General features: G+C 33.3%; 1 protein-coding gene across 1 annotated transcript; it reads right to left on the bottom strand.

Moving 5' to 3' along the window:
- Nucleotides 1-15388: 15388 nt before the first annotated feature.
- On the bottom strand, nucleotides 15389-17208 carry LOC101886102 (uncharacterized). Its single transcript, XM_087238388.1, has 5 exons — nucleotides 17160-17208; nucleotides 16632-17020; nucleotides 16391-16523; nucleotides 16149-16198; nucleotides 15389-15963 (listed from the first exon to the last, which is right to left on the bottom strand). The coding sequence occupies exons 1-5, from the start codon at nucleotides 17191-17193 to the stop codon at nucleotides 15835-15837; spliced, it is 735 nt and encodes a 244-aa protein (XP_087094514.1). The 5' UTR covers nucleotides 17194-17208; the 3' UTR covers nucleotides 15389-15834.
- Nucleotides 17209-17499: the final 291 nt, after the last annotated feature.

The raw sequence follows: 17499 nt of genomic DNA, 5'->3' as shown, positions 1-17499 counted from the left end.
ACTAACTAACTAACTAACTAACTAACTAACTAACTAAATAAATAAATAAATAAATTAATTAATTAATTAATTAATTAATTAATTAATTAATAAATAAAGTAATAAAGTAATAAAGTAATGTCAAAGAGTCTTGACCATGTAATGTAATGTAATGTGTATTTATATAGCACATTTATTGTGTATGGCCATACACCCAAAGCGCTTCACAAAAATGAGGGGGTCTCTCCACACCACCACCATTGTGCAGCATGCACTTGAATGATGCAACAGCAGCCACAGGACAACAGCACCAGTGATGTGGAGTGGAGAGACAGCAAGAGAGCAAATTTGGTGGATGTGGATGATTTGGAGGCCATGATGGATACAGGCCAATGGAGGGACTTTGGCCAGGACATTGGGGCTACACCCCTACTCACAAGTCACCCTACGAGAATGAGCACAGAGAGTCAGAACATCAGTTTAACATCTTATCCGAAAGACGGCTCTCATTGACAGTATAATGTCTCCTTCACTTTACTGGGGCATTAGGACCTACACCGACCGCAGGTTGAGCACTCCCTGCTGGCCTCCCTAACAACACTTCCAACAGCAACCTAAATTTCCCATGTGGTCTCCCATCCAGGTACTGACCAGACTCATTGAGTAACCGGTCTTGGGCTGCAGGGTAATATATCTGTGGCCATATAGGGACAGTGATCAGGGCCAAATGCAAAATTAGGTCAGTTTGACAGTGTAAAAGGGATAGCTAATTTGCTCATCCACAGATCATCTGCGATGTTGCTGACGTTTTTTTTTTTTCAGTAGAACATTAAAGAAGACTTTGAGCTGAATCCGTGGTTGGTGATTATAAAGGCAGTGAATGGTACTATAGGCCTACTGTATGTTCGGGATAGAAAAAAACACATACAAATGAGTCCAAATAAATAGCAATGACTCTAAATTTATGACTCCAGGTCTACATTTTTTACAATATTATTAGCTTTAATCCACAGTCTGGTCAAACAATTCTTGGCATATATGAGTCTGATTTTTGTCTGGTCACTTTTGATGATGAAAGCATGAGATCCGGTGACTCAATCTCCAATATTTATCAACAAACAGTCTCACATGTGCCTAGAACTATTTGACCAGGCTGTAATAAGCATTCTTTAATGTTCTACTGAAGAAAAAAGTCACCTTGAATGACAAATGGGTGAGTAAATTAACAGAAAACTTTCATTTTTGGGTGTACATGTATAGCATGTCTTATATCTTATATATGTTAGTTATACATCAGGTTTTTTTTTTTTTAAATAAGCTCTTATGTCCAGTGTTGTGTTTGTATTTATGATTTATTTTTTGTAGCACCGTTGTCCTGGGAGGCACAACATTTCGTTCCTCTTTTTGTTTACACATGTAACAGAATGACAATAAGACTCGACTAGACTTGACTTGACCATACCTTTAAGGTGGCTATTTTTATGGAAGGTGATATAACATGTAGTGTCAGCATTTATACTTGACTGTATATTATTAATATACAGAGGAAAAACCACAACGTCTGGGTTTTTGTAGATATCTTTTGCATTGCATATTAAAATGTAGTTTCAGATTGACCTGTTGGCCCATTCACTTTTTGAAAAATGTTCTACATGTCTGCTTTGAAATTTGAAATAGGAGTGGCCTCGAGGTGTTTCTGGTAGGCTATTGTTTCACAGAGCAACAGTAGATTTAGAATTTATGGATGAACAGATCAATATTTTTGTAGTTGTGCAATGCAGTCAGTCTTTTTGTAGTACTTGCTGCATCATGCCCATAGGAACCAGGTTCTTTAAATAAGCACATACTCTAGCCATTGCAATTCTGTACAATATTTATTTTCATATCACCTGGAAATACATCTCATGTGAACGTAAAAAAATATATATATTTTAAATTCACAATTTCAGGATCAGTGGATCATGCAGCATGGTCTCACTCTAAAGGTAAGGAACCATCAGGTCAGGACCCCCTAGTGGTAATTTTATTTTGCATAATTTTGTAATGGACTAGGTACTCTTTTTGTCTCATTTCAAAACAATACGGTCACATAATAGAAAGACTCTCCCACATTTTTAGCTATTAACACTGTCCTTATTTCCATTTTATGTATAATATTGTAAAACGGTGGTTTGACTAGATATGTACATTTTTTCCCCATCATATTGATAACTTTTTAATCATTCGGCAGAACTATAGTTCAACCCGCTGTAGTAAAAAAAATTAAATAAAATAAAAAAATTAAAAAAAACTTTTTATGAGTTATATATACACACAAAAAAGATATTGAACACATCACATTTTTTTCAGAAAATATTTTTCTAAATGTGCTGTTAAATTTACACCAAATGCATGTAGCTATCAAAGTAATCCACACATACAAAGAAAATAATACTAATTAGTTCCGTTTATTATAATATGTGTAAAAAAAATAATAATTACAGAAGCTTAAGTCCTAGACTGTAGCTGAAATCTTTTAGCGGTTAGAAAGCATCCCTGTTTCTCATCAGTGTAAATTAAAGTTGATACAAACAGCTGAACGCAACTCACTTGCAGTGTTGGGTAAGTTACTTAAAAATATTTATTATTAAATAATAAATACTAATTGTATTATTACAATTTTATTTAAATTACTTTCTAATTACATTATCTGAAAAGAAACTTAATTACTCAAAAGTGATCGAATTACTTTACTCAATACTGTGTAAGTTCTTATCTATTCTTATTTATTAAAGGCCCATTCATACTTAACGATAATGATCAATATAATGATTAAAATATGTACCCACACAGAAGAATGATAATGATCTGTTTATTAAGACTATGGTGTTTAATTCAGCATTGTTCCTTGTAACTGCTAGGTATCCTCAGTGTGCTACTACCACGTCTGAACAAACTATAGAGCGAGTGAAGTGTAATCAATCTAATGAAACTGTGAATTTAGCAATCATACTCAGTTCCCCATCATTTTCAAAAAAGGCAACACAAAGACACCGAAACTAGAACTGGATTCCTAAGGTACTTTGGCATATCCATGTTTCCACAATAGTAATTGTCTATAAATAATCTTTTAAAAGAGGGCTTACAATCAAACAGTGTGCTTCTCAACAGTGTTGTTTGTATTTTTTATATTTTACCCTTTAATGTTTATTATTAATATTTATTTAATGTTTATTACCCTTTAATGTTTTATTAATTCTGACTGGCTGTGTTTTATCAGCTGGGAAAAATTGTTTTGAAAGTGATCCCCAACATATCTGTCCTTGGTATCTTTATCGTTGTAGTTGGTGTGAACTATGCTTTTTTTAATACTGCATATGATTTTTAGAACCATATATTGTTATCTTTAAAGTTATTATGCTTCATATGAACGGACCTTAACCCTTAAGAAATGTTACACATACATATCAAAATACTGTTACTGTTTCAAAGTAAAAAATTACACCTCATAACTACTCAATTCATTGTTTCTTAAGCATGTTAATTTATCCGACAACTCAAGTTTTAGTTAAAAATCTAGCTATCCTGCAAATATATTGTACAACAAAAATATACATTTGCAATTCTTCTGCTTCTGAACTGACCCAGCAGACACACAACATCACAAGACGTTAATATTAGGTAAGATTTAGGTCTCCAGCATCCAAGGGCAATGTTATTTTGATGTTTAATAACATCGTGTGATGACATTGATATTTGGTTGTTTTTGAGTTGCGTTGGAAAGTGACCAAAATTCAACGTCCAACCGTTTGATACGTTGTCCAGCCAGCATCTTAATTCAAGTCATATTGACGTCAAATACTGACCTTCGTCGGGTATGGCAACTAATCCTATGTCTGATAGACGTTATATTAGTAACATCCACACAACGTCAAGTTTTAACATCATTAAATGTTGATATTTCATTGATTTTAGGTTGCGTTGGAAAGTAACCAAAATGCAATGTCTGTCTAACATTGGACATTGACGTCGGCCTGATGTTGGGTTCTGATGTCAACCTGGTTTTCATTTCCAATTATAATGCGATATCCCATGACGTCAGGGTACAACGTCAATCTAACGTTACTGTATGTTGACGTACTATATCTGCTGGGGATTTATACAGAACTGCTTAATTTATTCACATTATTTCAGACAAACATATTTTAAATAACTGTAATTAAATTACCTAAAATATAAAATGTAATCCCTTACTTTAGTTTTTCAGTAGAAAAGTAATTTAATTACCGTAACTAGTTACTTTGTAACTAATTACACCACATGCAGCTCACTTGTCTGCATTTGATATATGAGAGCGAAAACGTTTGCAAATGCTTGATGTAATGTCAGGATGTACTCAAATCTGGTGTCTCATCAGTGTTTTTTTTTACCCTGAATATTTTAGAAAATGGGTCAAAATGGAGAACTTAATTAAAGCTCAAATAGCCATTGTGATCCAGGCCTGCTAAAACACATCTTTTATATAACAAAACATCTGTTCAGTGAGAGAACGAACTCTTTTTGCAGCCTTTTAATAGTTCCTAGTGTCTCAACACCTCAGGCCTGATTGTCACTTTCCCTCAAAGAACAAATTAAACTTGAGTTAAAACTTCAGCTCCATTTGATGCCTGCCAGAAATGTTCACTTAAAGTGCTGGAGCTATAAATTATAAACTGTGAAATGACAAAATCCAAAAGAAAGATTTCAAAGTAATGTTATTTGAGTTTTTTCTTTCATAATAACTCTTAAGTTTTTTTAAATGGTTTTGGATCACTGGGTAGTTGTGATTCATTAAATAGGGTGAAAGTCTTTGTTGTATTATAGAAGCGCTATAGCTCATATGTCCTGCAGCACTGAAATGGTGTCTAATTATAGATTAAAATGTATTATTAAGATATGGCGACTTTCTTATTAAGTGCTGCTGTGGTGCAGTCGTTTGCAACACGGTCACCAATAACTCATATTTAAAAGCAGTTTTAATATATTACTGCTAGTGAATGACATGATGATGATGATGATGATGATGGTGAGTAAAGCTGCTGATCAGCAAGTGCTAATAGTTAGTAAAAAGAATACAAAGAGATGGATTTATTTTATTTAATTAGACTATTATTTGATGAAAAATTATAAAAAATTATGAAGTCCTAAAACAGGGGTGCCCAACAGGGGCTGCCCAATACTGTTCCTTGAGATCTTCCTGCAGAGATTAGCTGCAACCTTGATCAAACACACCTGTCTTTAATTCCCTCAGTCAGTGTTTAGATTCTCAGTAGTTATTATTAAACCACACTGAACTAAACTGAACTGAACTTAAACACTAAAAGACTGAACTACACTGTTCCAATTTACAGTGATATTTTATGTGAAGCTGCTTTGACACAATCTATGTTGTAAAAGCGCTATACAAATAAAGGTTAATTGAATTGAATTAAATCCTACTTAGTTGGTTTCGTTGTGTTTAGTCAGGGTTGGAGCTGCATACTGCAGAAAGGAACTGTAGATCTCCAGGAAGAGGGTTGACCCCTCCTAAAACCTAGATGGATGTTTTTTTTTTTTTCTGAAATGCTTCAGATATATTATGGTTCTCCCTTTTCGATTATGTAATAAGGGAGTAATTAGGGAATTACAATCGAAAATCTTAATATTTATGATGGTAATTCTGTCAAAATTTCTGGATACTGATTGTTGAACTGAATTGATTATTGATTCATTCAATATTTTCCTTTGTCTCAGTCACTTTTTCAGAGGTCGCCACAGCGGAATGAACCACCTACTATTCTGGCATATGTTTTATGCAGCAGATGCCCTTCCAGTGACAACCCAGTACTGGGAAACACCCATACACACTCGCTCTTACACACACATTCATAAACTACTGCCAATTTAGTTCATCCAATTCACCTATAGCGCATGTCTTTGAACGTGGGGGAAACCGGAGCACCCGGGGAGAACATGCAAACTCCACACAAAAATGCCAACTGACCCAGCTGGGACTCAAACCAGCGACCTTCTTGCTGTGAGGTGACAGTGCTAACCACTGAGCCACCATGCTGAATTCATTATTTAGTTATTTTTATTTTATTATTATTATTTCACCAGCATGGACCACGCCACACTTTGAGCTAGACTTTATTGAATGAAGGGGATGGTAAGAGAACAGTGGGATGAAGGGGAAGGGAAGCAAGAGAATAAACAGTGAACAGGTAGGTAGGTTGATCAGGCATCCTACAATGATGCCCAGAGACTTAGAGTGTGGGTGACATCTCTGTAATATTTTGATAGAGTGATTGGACCCCCCAATTCAACCTAGGAGTAAAGAGCTGGTTATAGCAGAGGTTCCCAACAAAGGGGCATTTGTGGGGGGGGTCGCATCGTATTTAAAAAATTTCGTAACAGTGGGAAATTAGGAGAATTTTCATGTTGCCTATGTCATTTTATCTCCTAGCTCAGTAGTCCTCAACCACCAGGCCGCGGACGGTAAAGTCTAGATCGGATACGCAGCCAGCCAGGAGTGCGATATGCACATTAATATAGCTGCATATTTTATGACATTCTATAATAATAATTAATATTTTTACAGTACTGTGACGGTTGGGTTAAGGGTTGGGGTGGCAACCAATGATGAATAAAGGGACTAAGCCGATGGAAAATGAATGAATGAATGAATGAATGAATGAATGAATGAATGAATGAATGAATGAATGAATGAAAGAATGAATGAATGAATGAATGAATGAATGAATGAATGAATGAATGAATGAATGAATGAAAGAATGAATGAATGAATGGATAAATGATGTTTACCAAGTGAAGGGATTTTTTCACTGTATTTCCTATTATATTTTTTCTTCTCAAGAAAGTCTTATTTATTTCTTTTAGTTTGGATGGAATAGAAGCAGTTTTTAATATTATTATTTCATATATTATTAATAATATTATTATTATTATTATTATTAATTTTATGTTGTCCAGTGACTGGCCTAATTAACCTAACTTGTTTAGTTAACATAACTGACTTATTGACTTACACTCTAAACTGAATACCATCTTAATAAAATAAATATAGTAAAAAATAATAGTAGTAAAATATTATATACTGTCATCATCCCAAAGACAAAAGCAAACTGTTATTAGAAACTAGTTATTAAAACATATGTTAAAAAATCTGTCGTTTGCATGTTCTCCCGTGTTCATGTGCATCTAGGTGATTCATTTCACTGTGGCGACCCCTGATAATAAAAAAGGGACTAAGCTGAAGGAAAATGAATGAATGAATGAATGAATGAATGAATGAATGAATGAATGAATGAATGAATGAATGAATGAATGAATAGATGAATGAATGAATGTACAAAAAAAATCTTCCTATTAAACAACACTTGGGAAATATTTGAATATATGTTTTTGAATTTCTTTTAAAATATTTGTGGTAATAATATATATAATGTACTGTAAATACATGTATACAGTCATAAAAAATATATGTGATTATATGTATTTTTATTGTAGTTTAAAAGAATATATTTAAAAAGTAATAAAGTGTTGATTTGGACTAAATTAAATTTGAGATTTCCTTCATGTCACTTTTACTTTCCTCAAGCAACAAACATGAAGTTATTCATAGCAGAATTTCTCCTCTACAGAAGCACATGGAGAAACGTTAAGACCAAATGTACTTTGTAGGTCATCAGATGAAGTGAAAGCTCTACTCATGTTAAAACCGCCGCTTCTATTTTGACAGCAGCCCTTTTAACCCCTCCAGCGCTGCATGTATAAGATCACTGTCCTCTTCAATCCTCCTCCTTCAGGCTTTTGAGTGTCTGTTTCACTAAAGACTGAATCTAAGACTCCCAGATCAGGTCAGTTTACTTTTGTGTGTTTGCGATGAGCACGCACAGTAGAAACAGCATCAAGCTCAGATCTGTTAGAAACCTTATATAAGAATGTATGGCTGATTAACACATAACAGTACTGTAATGTTATCTTCCTGTCAGATCTAAAACACACAGTGACAGCAGCGAAGAAAAGTGTCACCAAGGCTGACAGCTTGCGTTTGTACGTTACTTCGCTCTTTCTCTTTTTTTTTTTTGCATGCACAGTATGTCTTAAAGCAACACTGTAATAAAACACATAAAGTGACATGCAGTGATCATTACTACAGTTACTTATGGCATTAATGGCTTAAAGGGCTTTAATACTTAAGGAATAGCTCATATTAAAACATTAAAATGACCCCATAATTAACTAATAATAACTAATCCATACGCTGTTAGGGAGTTAGCGAATGTCTAATGAAGAATGATCCATATGACTTTAAAGGGGTCATATTATGCCCCTTTTTACAATTTCTAAAATATGTCTCAGGTGTCCCATACACAGTGTGCATGTGAAGTTTCAGCTCACAAATAATATTTTAGAACTCTTTGAAACTGACCCTTTTAGGCTTTGATGCTAATGGGTCTCATTTTAATGACTGTCACTTTAAATTCAATGAGATTGTGCTCTTTTCAAAAGAGGGTGGAGCTACACTTGCCTATGTGTCAGCATATTGGCAGATTCAAAAACAAGACTAACATGCTATGCTAGGGAGAAATTGTTACTAATGGGCGGAGCTGTCCCCTGTAATGACATACAATGGGAAAATGTCAATCAGAATGGTTCTGCACTCTACAGAAAATGTTACCAGTAGAAGTTGGTTATAATCACAGACAGTTGCCACATGACTGTGTTTCAACCTCTTCTAAAAGTGTTTTTTTTTTCATTATAAGTTCCCTTCAAGACAGGTAGACAAATGTATGCACCATTTAGAGCAAGATAATATACTTTATAATGTTATACAGTAACGCCAAGCCAACTAGTTTTCTTGTTGGTCATAGTTTTCTGAGAGCATGCAAACTCCACACAGAAATGACAACTGACCAACTGGGACTTGAATCAGCAACCTTCTTGCTGTGAGACGACAGTGCTAATTACTGAGCCACCGTGTTGCCACTAACTTAAAAATTTGAAATTTGAAATATTTATGATATACAGAAACACATCGATCCACTTCATAAGACATGAGCTGCTTTCATAATCGTCCATTACTCGTGTATGTGCTACATTTGAATTTGAATTTACTACACGACCTTTAAAAAAGTATGTTCTATATCAGGGGTGCCCAAACTATTTCTCATAAAGGGCCAAAAACCAAATTTAATTTAGGGCTGTGGGCCAAAGTTAAGTTTACCAAACCGTTTTACTTTAAATTTGAAATAGGTAGTTTCCTAATTTATTTAATAATATTTAAAAAGAAGTAGAAAACGTTGCTTAAAAACATATTAATAATAGATGCAGTGTAATTTTTTTTTTACATTTTATAATGAACTTATTATAGTAAAAACATAAACAATCCCATTTATAACAAAATAGAGTTTAATGCTAAATACACTAGTCAAGCGGCTCCTGCCTTTGCCTTGATTTGCTCACCTTGTTCATTGTCTACTATCAGTATTTACATTTTAAAGGTCTGATTCATTTATATCATTTATTTGAAACGTTACTTTTTTGTAACTCCTCAATCAAACAAAGAAACTAAAGGTAAAATTAAATTTAAAATGACGATCTCTGTCAAAGGCATTTGCCCCAACCAACTCCCCATCATTCTTCAGATGGGATGGTGGGCCAAACCAAAGGTTACCATGGGCAAACTTTGCCCTTCTTTGGGCACTTTTGTTCTATATAGTATGAATGGAATTTGAACGTACTAAATCTGTCATTTGTCATTATAACCTCACCTACCCAAGTCAGTTACGTCCATCAGATACACACTTCAAAATCTCATCAGAAGTAGTACTGTAGTTCATCTGGCTACTTCTCGCATACTGTTTTTTTAATATTAAGAATTTGGACTTTCATACTGTTTTTAACATGCTATATAGTAGGGGAAAATGCCATTTTTGACTGAGCCATGTGTTAACTGCCTGGTGGCCTATGGGTTAATTTGATGACGTATTTATGTGCTTTTGGAAGCTTCAAAATTAAAGCCACTATCCAACACCATTAATGTACAGCAGAGGTGTCTAAACTCAGTCCTGGAGAGCCTGTGTCCTAGAGAGTTTAGCTATAACCCTATTAAACACACCTGAACCAGCTAATCAAGCTATTACTAAATATACTTAAAAACCTCCTGGCAGTGTGTAGAAGCAAGTAGGAGCTAAACTCAGCAGGACACTGGCCCTCCAGGACTGAGTTTGGAAACCCCTGATAGACAGCATGCAGAACCAGGAATTTAAACAAACTTTAACTGTGGTAAATTATGAGCTAATTTTCATTTATTTGGGTGTACTAATTCTTTAAAATAGTTAACCATTGGGTCATTCTAAACCCTGCATAAATAAAATCTTAGGTTATCTTTCTTGTCATTTCACACTGCTGAAAATGTACATGCGATTAGCCATTAATCTTGAATATTTATACACTGACATTTTGCACTGTAAATTTCTAAAACATGGTTTAATATTCTAATTTGCATATTTGGTTTTGTCAGTGTCATTGATTGGACGAATCCGGCATGTGGCCTGTTTAAAGACAGAGTTCACCCAGTAATGAAGATTTGCTGTTAATTTACTCACCTTCAGGCCTTCCACATGTAGGTCACTTTTTTTCTCTGGTAGAAGAATATATTTGGCTGCAACTGTGGTTCTTGGTGATTCAAACAAAGCAATTCAACAGCTACCAACATAACACATACAGGCAAAACTAAATTAATACCAGTGACTCCATGAAATGGTCATATGAAGTGAAACAATCAGTCCTTAAAAACATTCATACCTATAACAACATCCATATTGACCAGTCTCTGATTTATCAGGAGCTGCCACAGTGGAGTGAACATCCAATTACTTTGGACATAATTAGCAAAGTAAAAAATAACATAAAATAACATAATTTCTTATGTGGCGGATGCCCTTTCAGTACTGGGAAACATCCATACACTCTTTAATTTCACACACTATGGCAAATTATTTGTTATTAAACATGAAATTATAATATAAGTTGTTCAATATTTGTTCAAAATACCACCTGATATTGCTAGATCACTCTTATGAGTTAGTAACCACAGCAAAAATACATTTCTTTCTGAAACATTGTCTTTTGAAAATAGGTTATGAAAAATGGCACTTTCGTCCCCGCTCTCCCCTACACTGACTGAAATAACTGAATAAAATGCGTGCTTTTTATTGGTTTCGGAATATAATAATAATAACGAAACACAATAAACTAAAACTAAATTATAAATGAAGGCTTCAGATATCTAAAAATATAAATATATTTATTGTAGATGCTGCATTTGTTTTAAATATCAGGATTTCTGATCATATTTCCATACCACTAAGCTGTTAAAGAATTAAGGGCAAGAATGACATGATGCAATTAGCGTTTGTGCCCCGCACCCACCCACACACACACACCCTCGCACCCACACACACAATCACACATACACACACACAAACTCAGCATGGCATCGGCAGCAGCTGGCACAAGCAAGGAAGAAATCATCTGTTCCTCGACTGACCGACATCGACATTGTCTCTGTTTGACTACTCTGTTGTTGAGCTGCAAGAATGTCTGATATCTACTCACGTGGAAACAGAAATGAATGCCGAGGGGGGAAATAAACTTCACGCCAAATTCAAATTAAGGTCAAGCAATTTTATTTATGTTGTTTTTTATAGGTTGGCATGTGTGCTTGTTGTTCTGAACCGCAGTTTATTTTAATATTCCTCACAGTCGATAGTGGCCCACAGCAAGGCCACATGGCTCACATTTTTGTATACAGACGAAAATATATTAATTCATTTGAAATACATCAATAAAAACAGAGCTTTTTTCATCTGGAGTTTTTATTTGTACAAGTTTTACATTGTGACCCTCAAAGGCATCCTTTTCATCCAGTCTCAGAGATACAGTCTCCGGAGGTTTTGGGGTATCACAATGAAAAATGGACTCTCGGCTTTTGTAGTCTTTCCTTTTAGTTATGTAGTGCTGGTAGATTAAAGCTGAATTTTAAAATCAGAGAGAGGATTTCATGAATGCTTTTGCTTATACTGTGTCCCATATAGAAATCTGATGTATGGTAATAAATGCAAATCACACATCTAACAAACAAGTTCATGTTTGGAGTTTACAGATATAGAAATATATGGCAGTATAATATAGATATATATTTATTAAATATGTAAAACACATACAAACACATGTATGTATTAGCATTATTTATGTTTATGTGTCTATATTTACAGTATAAATTTGACATATGTCTTTGTAAGTTGGTTATTGAATTAATTATTAAAATAATTCATTCTTAAAGTGTGATTTATTGTTTGATTTTATTTATTGTGATTTATTTAAGAACCAAAATGTGCCTTTAAATGTGGCAACTATTTAGATGTGGTATGCTCTTTACTCTGTAGATGTGGTAACTATTTAGATGTGGCTCTTCACTCCTTTGATGTGGTAACTAAGCGGTAACTTAACTATACTAAATTTAGTATTGGCAATTAACTACAATAAGATATAACAATAAATTATTTTTATTTATTTTTTCTATCTTATAGTAACAATAATTTTATTTTATTTTTATTAGCTAATTAATTTAACTTAATGATAATCGTTGTTTGCAGCTTCCAAATTGTTAATACAGCATTTACAGAGGAAATAGTGGGGATTGTTTTGCTGATTGTCTAAATGTCTTGTTATCACCCACACATTATTTGCCCTTTTAATTCAACTACAAACAGGGTTACTGCAATAACCTTCTATTAACTCTATAATCCACTTTGCTCTGTCAGACTAGTGTTTCTGCAATATGTGGAATGGATTTTGTCTTGGATTTCGGGGTAAAGACAGTATTTTAGAAGCTCCATGAGCGCCACCTAGCTGCTCTTGGGGGGATTTATTGGCTTTTTGCTCATTTATTATTTTAAAGCCAGAAACAAACACACACATTACACAGAACACACACACACACACACACACACACTCACACACACACACACACACACACACACACACACACACACACACACACACACACACACACACACACACACACACACACACACACACACGTACATATCGTCCTAATCATTTCAAAACAACAATAGAGAATGTGTTCCTCACATACATGTTCCTCATCTTTAATAAAGCATTTAGGATTTGCCAAACATAATTAGAGACACTCAATCATTTCACAACATGAATTAGTAAAACACATTCACTTAGTGTATAGCAGTAACAAGTAACAAGTGTAACAAGCTTGTGTAATATTTTAAAATAAATTTTCGCAGGTTTTACATTGGCAAGCCCATACTGCCCCCTGCAGGCCACTAGTAAAACTAAACAAACTGACGGTTCTGACCACCAAAATAAGTCTCGGACTAAAAATGTAAGCAATAAGTAGATAAAACAATTGTCTTTCCTTTGATATTAGTATGTGCAGCATCATTTGAACAACACAAAGTAAAACAAAACCAGCTCTTTCAGCCTCATACTGAGAGTTAAGTAAAAGTGTGCAGTAAATTTCTCATCCATCAGAGTCTACATAATAACTTTCATCGTACATCAAGCTTTTGCAAACAGCATGCATCTTACATCAAACTCACCACATAAGCATTTACACACACTAACCAGCCTCTGTCCTGTCCTGTTCATGTCTCATGCACACACGCACTAAGCTGAATGGAAACATTTGCGGTTAACCATAATCTTTTGAACACCATTCCTCAACAATAATAAATAATAATAATTTTACAAAATACAGACAGGAAACTGTTGACCAAAACACATTTAAAGAGAAATTTTATCATTTACATAAATGATCAGTTTTGATGTAAGCTTTTGAATAAGTATAAATTGTAAAACAATGTATCTTATACTGAGGAGCAACTAAAATTAGAAAACTTTTTAGCTAATGGTGAAATTGAGTCAGATAAATAATATGATCATCCAGTTTAATAGAACAGTTTAATAGAACTGCACTTTAGCATAACACTTTATACTAAACATCATTTCACACAGGAAACACACTTCAACATCCTGTTATTCAGAACCCTACAGTGTGTGTGCACTGACTTTACACTTTACACTAAACCACTTTTAATACATGACAGAGAATATTATAATCTAGTTAAACAGAGTTGTAACTTTACAGGCTACAATTTATCAGCTAATTAAATAATAATAATAATTATTATTATTATATTTATTATTATTATTATTATTATTATTATTATTATTATTATTATTATTATTATTATTATTATTAATAATAATAATTTTTATGTGAAATAAATTAATGAGTAAAAAGTGTAAATATGTTATATTTAATCATTTAATAATTGTAAATTAACAACACTGTATCATTGCACGTTATGATGTTTTATTTATGTTTTTTTTTTCTAATTTTTGTAAAGTGTAAGAAAGTACCCAGGGGTGTAAAATAGACAAATACTAAACTAGTAATCTTACTTGATTGTTATTATTTGAGAATTTGTACTTTACTCAATTACAATTCAATGTGACTATTTGTACATTACTTGAGCACATTACAGACAAATAAATTGTATTGAAATCCTCAAAATGATATTTATCCAACCAATTTGTTAAACTTTTACATTTTTGTTTTCTTCCACTTATAATATAGTAAACACACAATTAAAAATGAAGAAAAAATGAAACTTTAAAAATCACAGTTTCTCTGTAACTTGTAGTTTTGTGTTTGAGAAAAAACTGCTGATGACATTTCTTCCAAAAAAATTTGTAATTTTTTTTTTGCTTAAAAAAAAATTAAAAAGGTAAAATTCAATGTAGAATCATCACTCAGTAATAGAATGGAAGGATTCACCGGTAATCAATGAGATAAAAAAAGACGTCATTCCAACATTTTTGTATTTATATTAATTTTATGTATTTATATTGTATTTATGTACTTATATTTATATTGTATTTATGTATTTATATTAAATACATAAATACAATATAAATACACATACATGTATTTATATTGATTATATGTATTTATATTGTAAATGTATTTATATTAATTTTAGAATAGTTTAGAACTTCAGAAAAATTGAGAAATCAATATTTGTTGGAGCATTTCTAATTTTCCATCACAACAAATTCTAATGTGTTATTCCAACCAATCAACATTTTACTGTCAGAAAAAAATGGTCTAAATGAAAAAATATATATTTTTGCTCTGAAATTTGGAAAAGAAAGTTATCAGATCTTTAATGTATAACATAAAAATAATTTTCATTTTATTTAAACCAATATCTAGCAAATCCAGAAAATTGAGAATAAATAGTATTATAATAATATATGAATGATTATACAGGGTGAGCTATTTATATTTACTTTAATAAAACTTATTGGGAACTTCACAAGAAAAACAATGGTGTGCTTGGTTTTAACGTAACTTTATTCTTTCATGAGTTATTCACAAGCCCCCTCACATATACTAATGTGTCACAAACAGGACATTAATAACACCAACCATTCCCATTTTATTAACGTGTATCCATATTAATGGCCCACACTGTACAATAACACTTCTTTTAGAGTGATGCTGTCTTGCACTCGGCTGCATTTTAATCGTTTTTTTATGCATTTGATAGATGTTTTTGATCTTTGACATTATTTTTTGTTTGTTTGTTTTCCTGTTTAAATAAAAGCTTTGTATTTCTGTCCGACAAATTACTTTATTTTTTTTTTATTTTCATTTTTACTTGAGAATAGTTTTGAGTACATTTTACATCCCTGAATGCACTTCAGTTGTTGTTTTTTTTAGCTCTATTCAGTTTCTGTTCTGACCTGAGCATATGTACTGAAGTCTGAACACTGCACTCGCTTTGTCTTGCGTTGTTTTTGTCCTCTGGTCTTTACATCTAAAGACGCATAGCACACCTCTTCATCTTCACCCTAGAATAAAAAGTACATGACATAATATTCAGGTCTAAACTCTCTCTAAGCTGTTTTATTAACTCTCCAATTATTGTTTATATACTACTTGTTTAACATTCTAAAGCTTGTATCTAACAAATAAAAGCACATCTGAAAAAACATAATGTTTCCATAATGAACATGAATGTTTGCATTGTTCATACCTCAACTGTATTTCTTCTTTGCAGTTGGACTTTTTGATCTGTTGCAGCATCTAAAAATGCGTTAAATACAAACATCACTTACAGGCAGTACTTAAATAGATGAGAGTGCAGTTGTGCAATTCCGGTTGTTTAAATTTCTAACATTATAAAACAGTGCATGCAGGCATTGCTGATACAAAGTAAGCAGACTGAGAAAGGCTGTTGATCTGTATGTTAGAATGTGGAGATGCAGTGAGAATTACCTGTAGTTTTCTTCTGACAGAGGCAGTAGACACTGATGGAGAAGAGGAGAACACACAGCGAACACACACTGAACAGCAGATTCCAGCAGACATGAGGAGTCCTGTTCAACAGCTCAGAACAGGACGTGTCTTTCTCAAGATAAAACAACACAAATCTATCAATACATTTTGATTAAGAAATAGCTTTTTCACTGATGAAGTGTTCTTAAGGATATACACAATCATATAATCATTTTTTCACACCTGCTAAAGAGAGACGAGTTGTTCGGTTTCCATAATAGTAAACCTCAGAGGAAGAGATGATGCCTTTTTCATTCTTATTTACCTTATTCTCTGTTTTTGCACAGTAGTACAGTCCCAGATCAGAGACACTGATGTTAGTAATATGAAGATCATAAGAACTGCTGTACAGGTTCTGGAGAAGCTGGAAATGTTTAGGTAGAGCTGTGGTCCATTTTCTAAAATCTATTATGAGAGAGGGCTGGTTTTCATGAGAGAAGTTTCTTATCCATACGATCAAAAAACCAGTAGGTGAAGAGAGATCACAGTAGAGAGTGATGTTTTCTCCTGGTCTGACTTTCATCTCCACTTCTTCTCCAGTGATTCTTCTCAGATTGCACAACAAAACATCTGTGAAATAAGAAAGTGTAAAGTAACTATAAAACACTTAATGATATGTGCTACCATACAAAAGTATATTATTAACATTGACATCTGATACTTATTTCAATTTAGTAAAAAGCATTTGTAAAAAGTTTTATTTTCTTACACATAAGGATGAGAGTAAGTCGTGGCGTCTCCATGTCAGTGAGTGATTGTGAGTGGCTGACACTGCTGAGGGTCTTAATGCACACAAACAGCTCTTATCTGATTGTCTCACGTCAATGGAAAGTTTTATCTAAATGCCCATGCGTCATGAGTGGGTGGCTTTATATTGGGTTATCGTGTGTATACAGAGGAAGAATAACATTAACCAATCACTGCATTGACTTTTTTGTGCTGATTGGTCATGTGGCATCTGATTGGGTTACAAAAAATGAATATCACCAAATCATCATCAAACATACACAGTGGAGGTAAAATGTACAATTTTTGTATGAACAATATGC

This window comes from Danio rerio, chromosome 1 (genome assembly GCF_052040795.2).
Source record: "Danio rerio strain M-AB ecotype USA chromosome 1, GRCz13ab, whole genome shotgun sequence".
In the NCBI taxonomy this organism is placed as follows: Eukaryota; Metazoa; Chordata; class Actinopteri; order Cypriniformes; family Danionidae; genus Danio; species Danio rerio.
The sequence above is the reverse complement of the archived record's forward strand: the minus strand, read 5'-3'. Positions and strand labels throughout refer to the sequence as shown.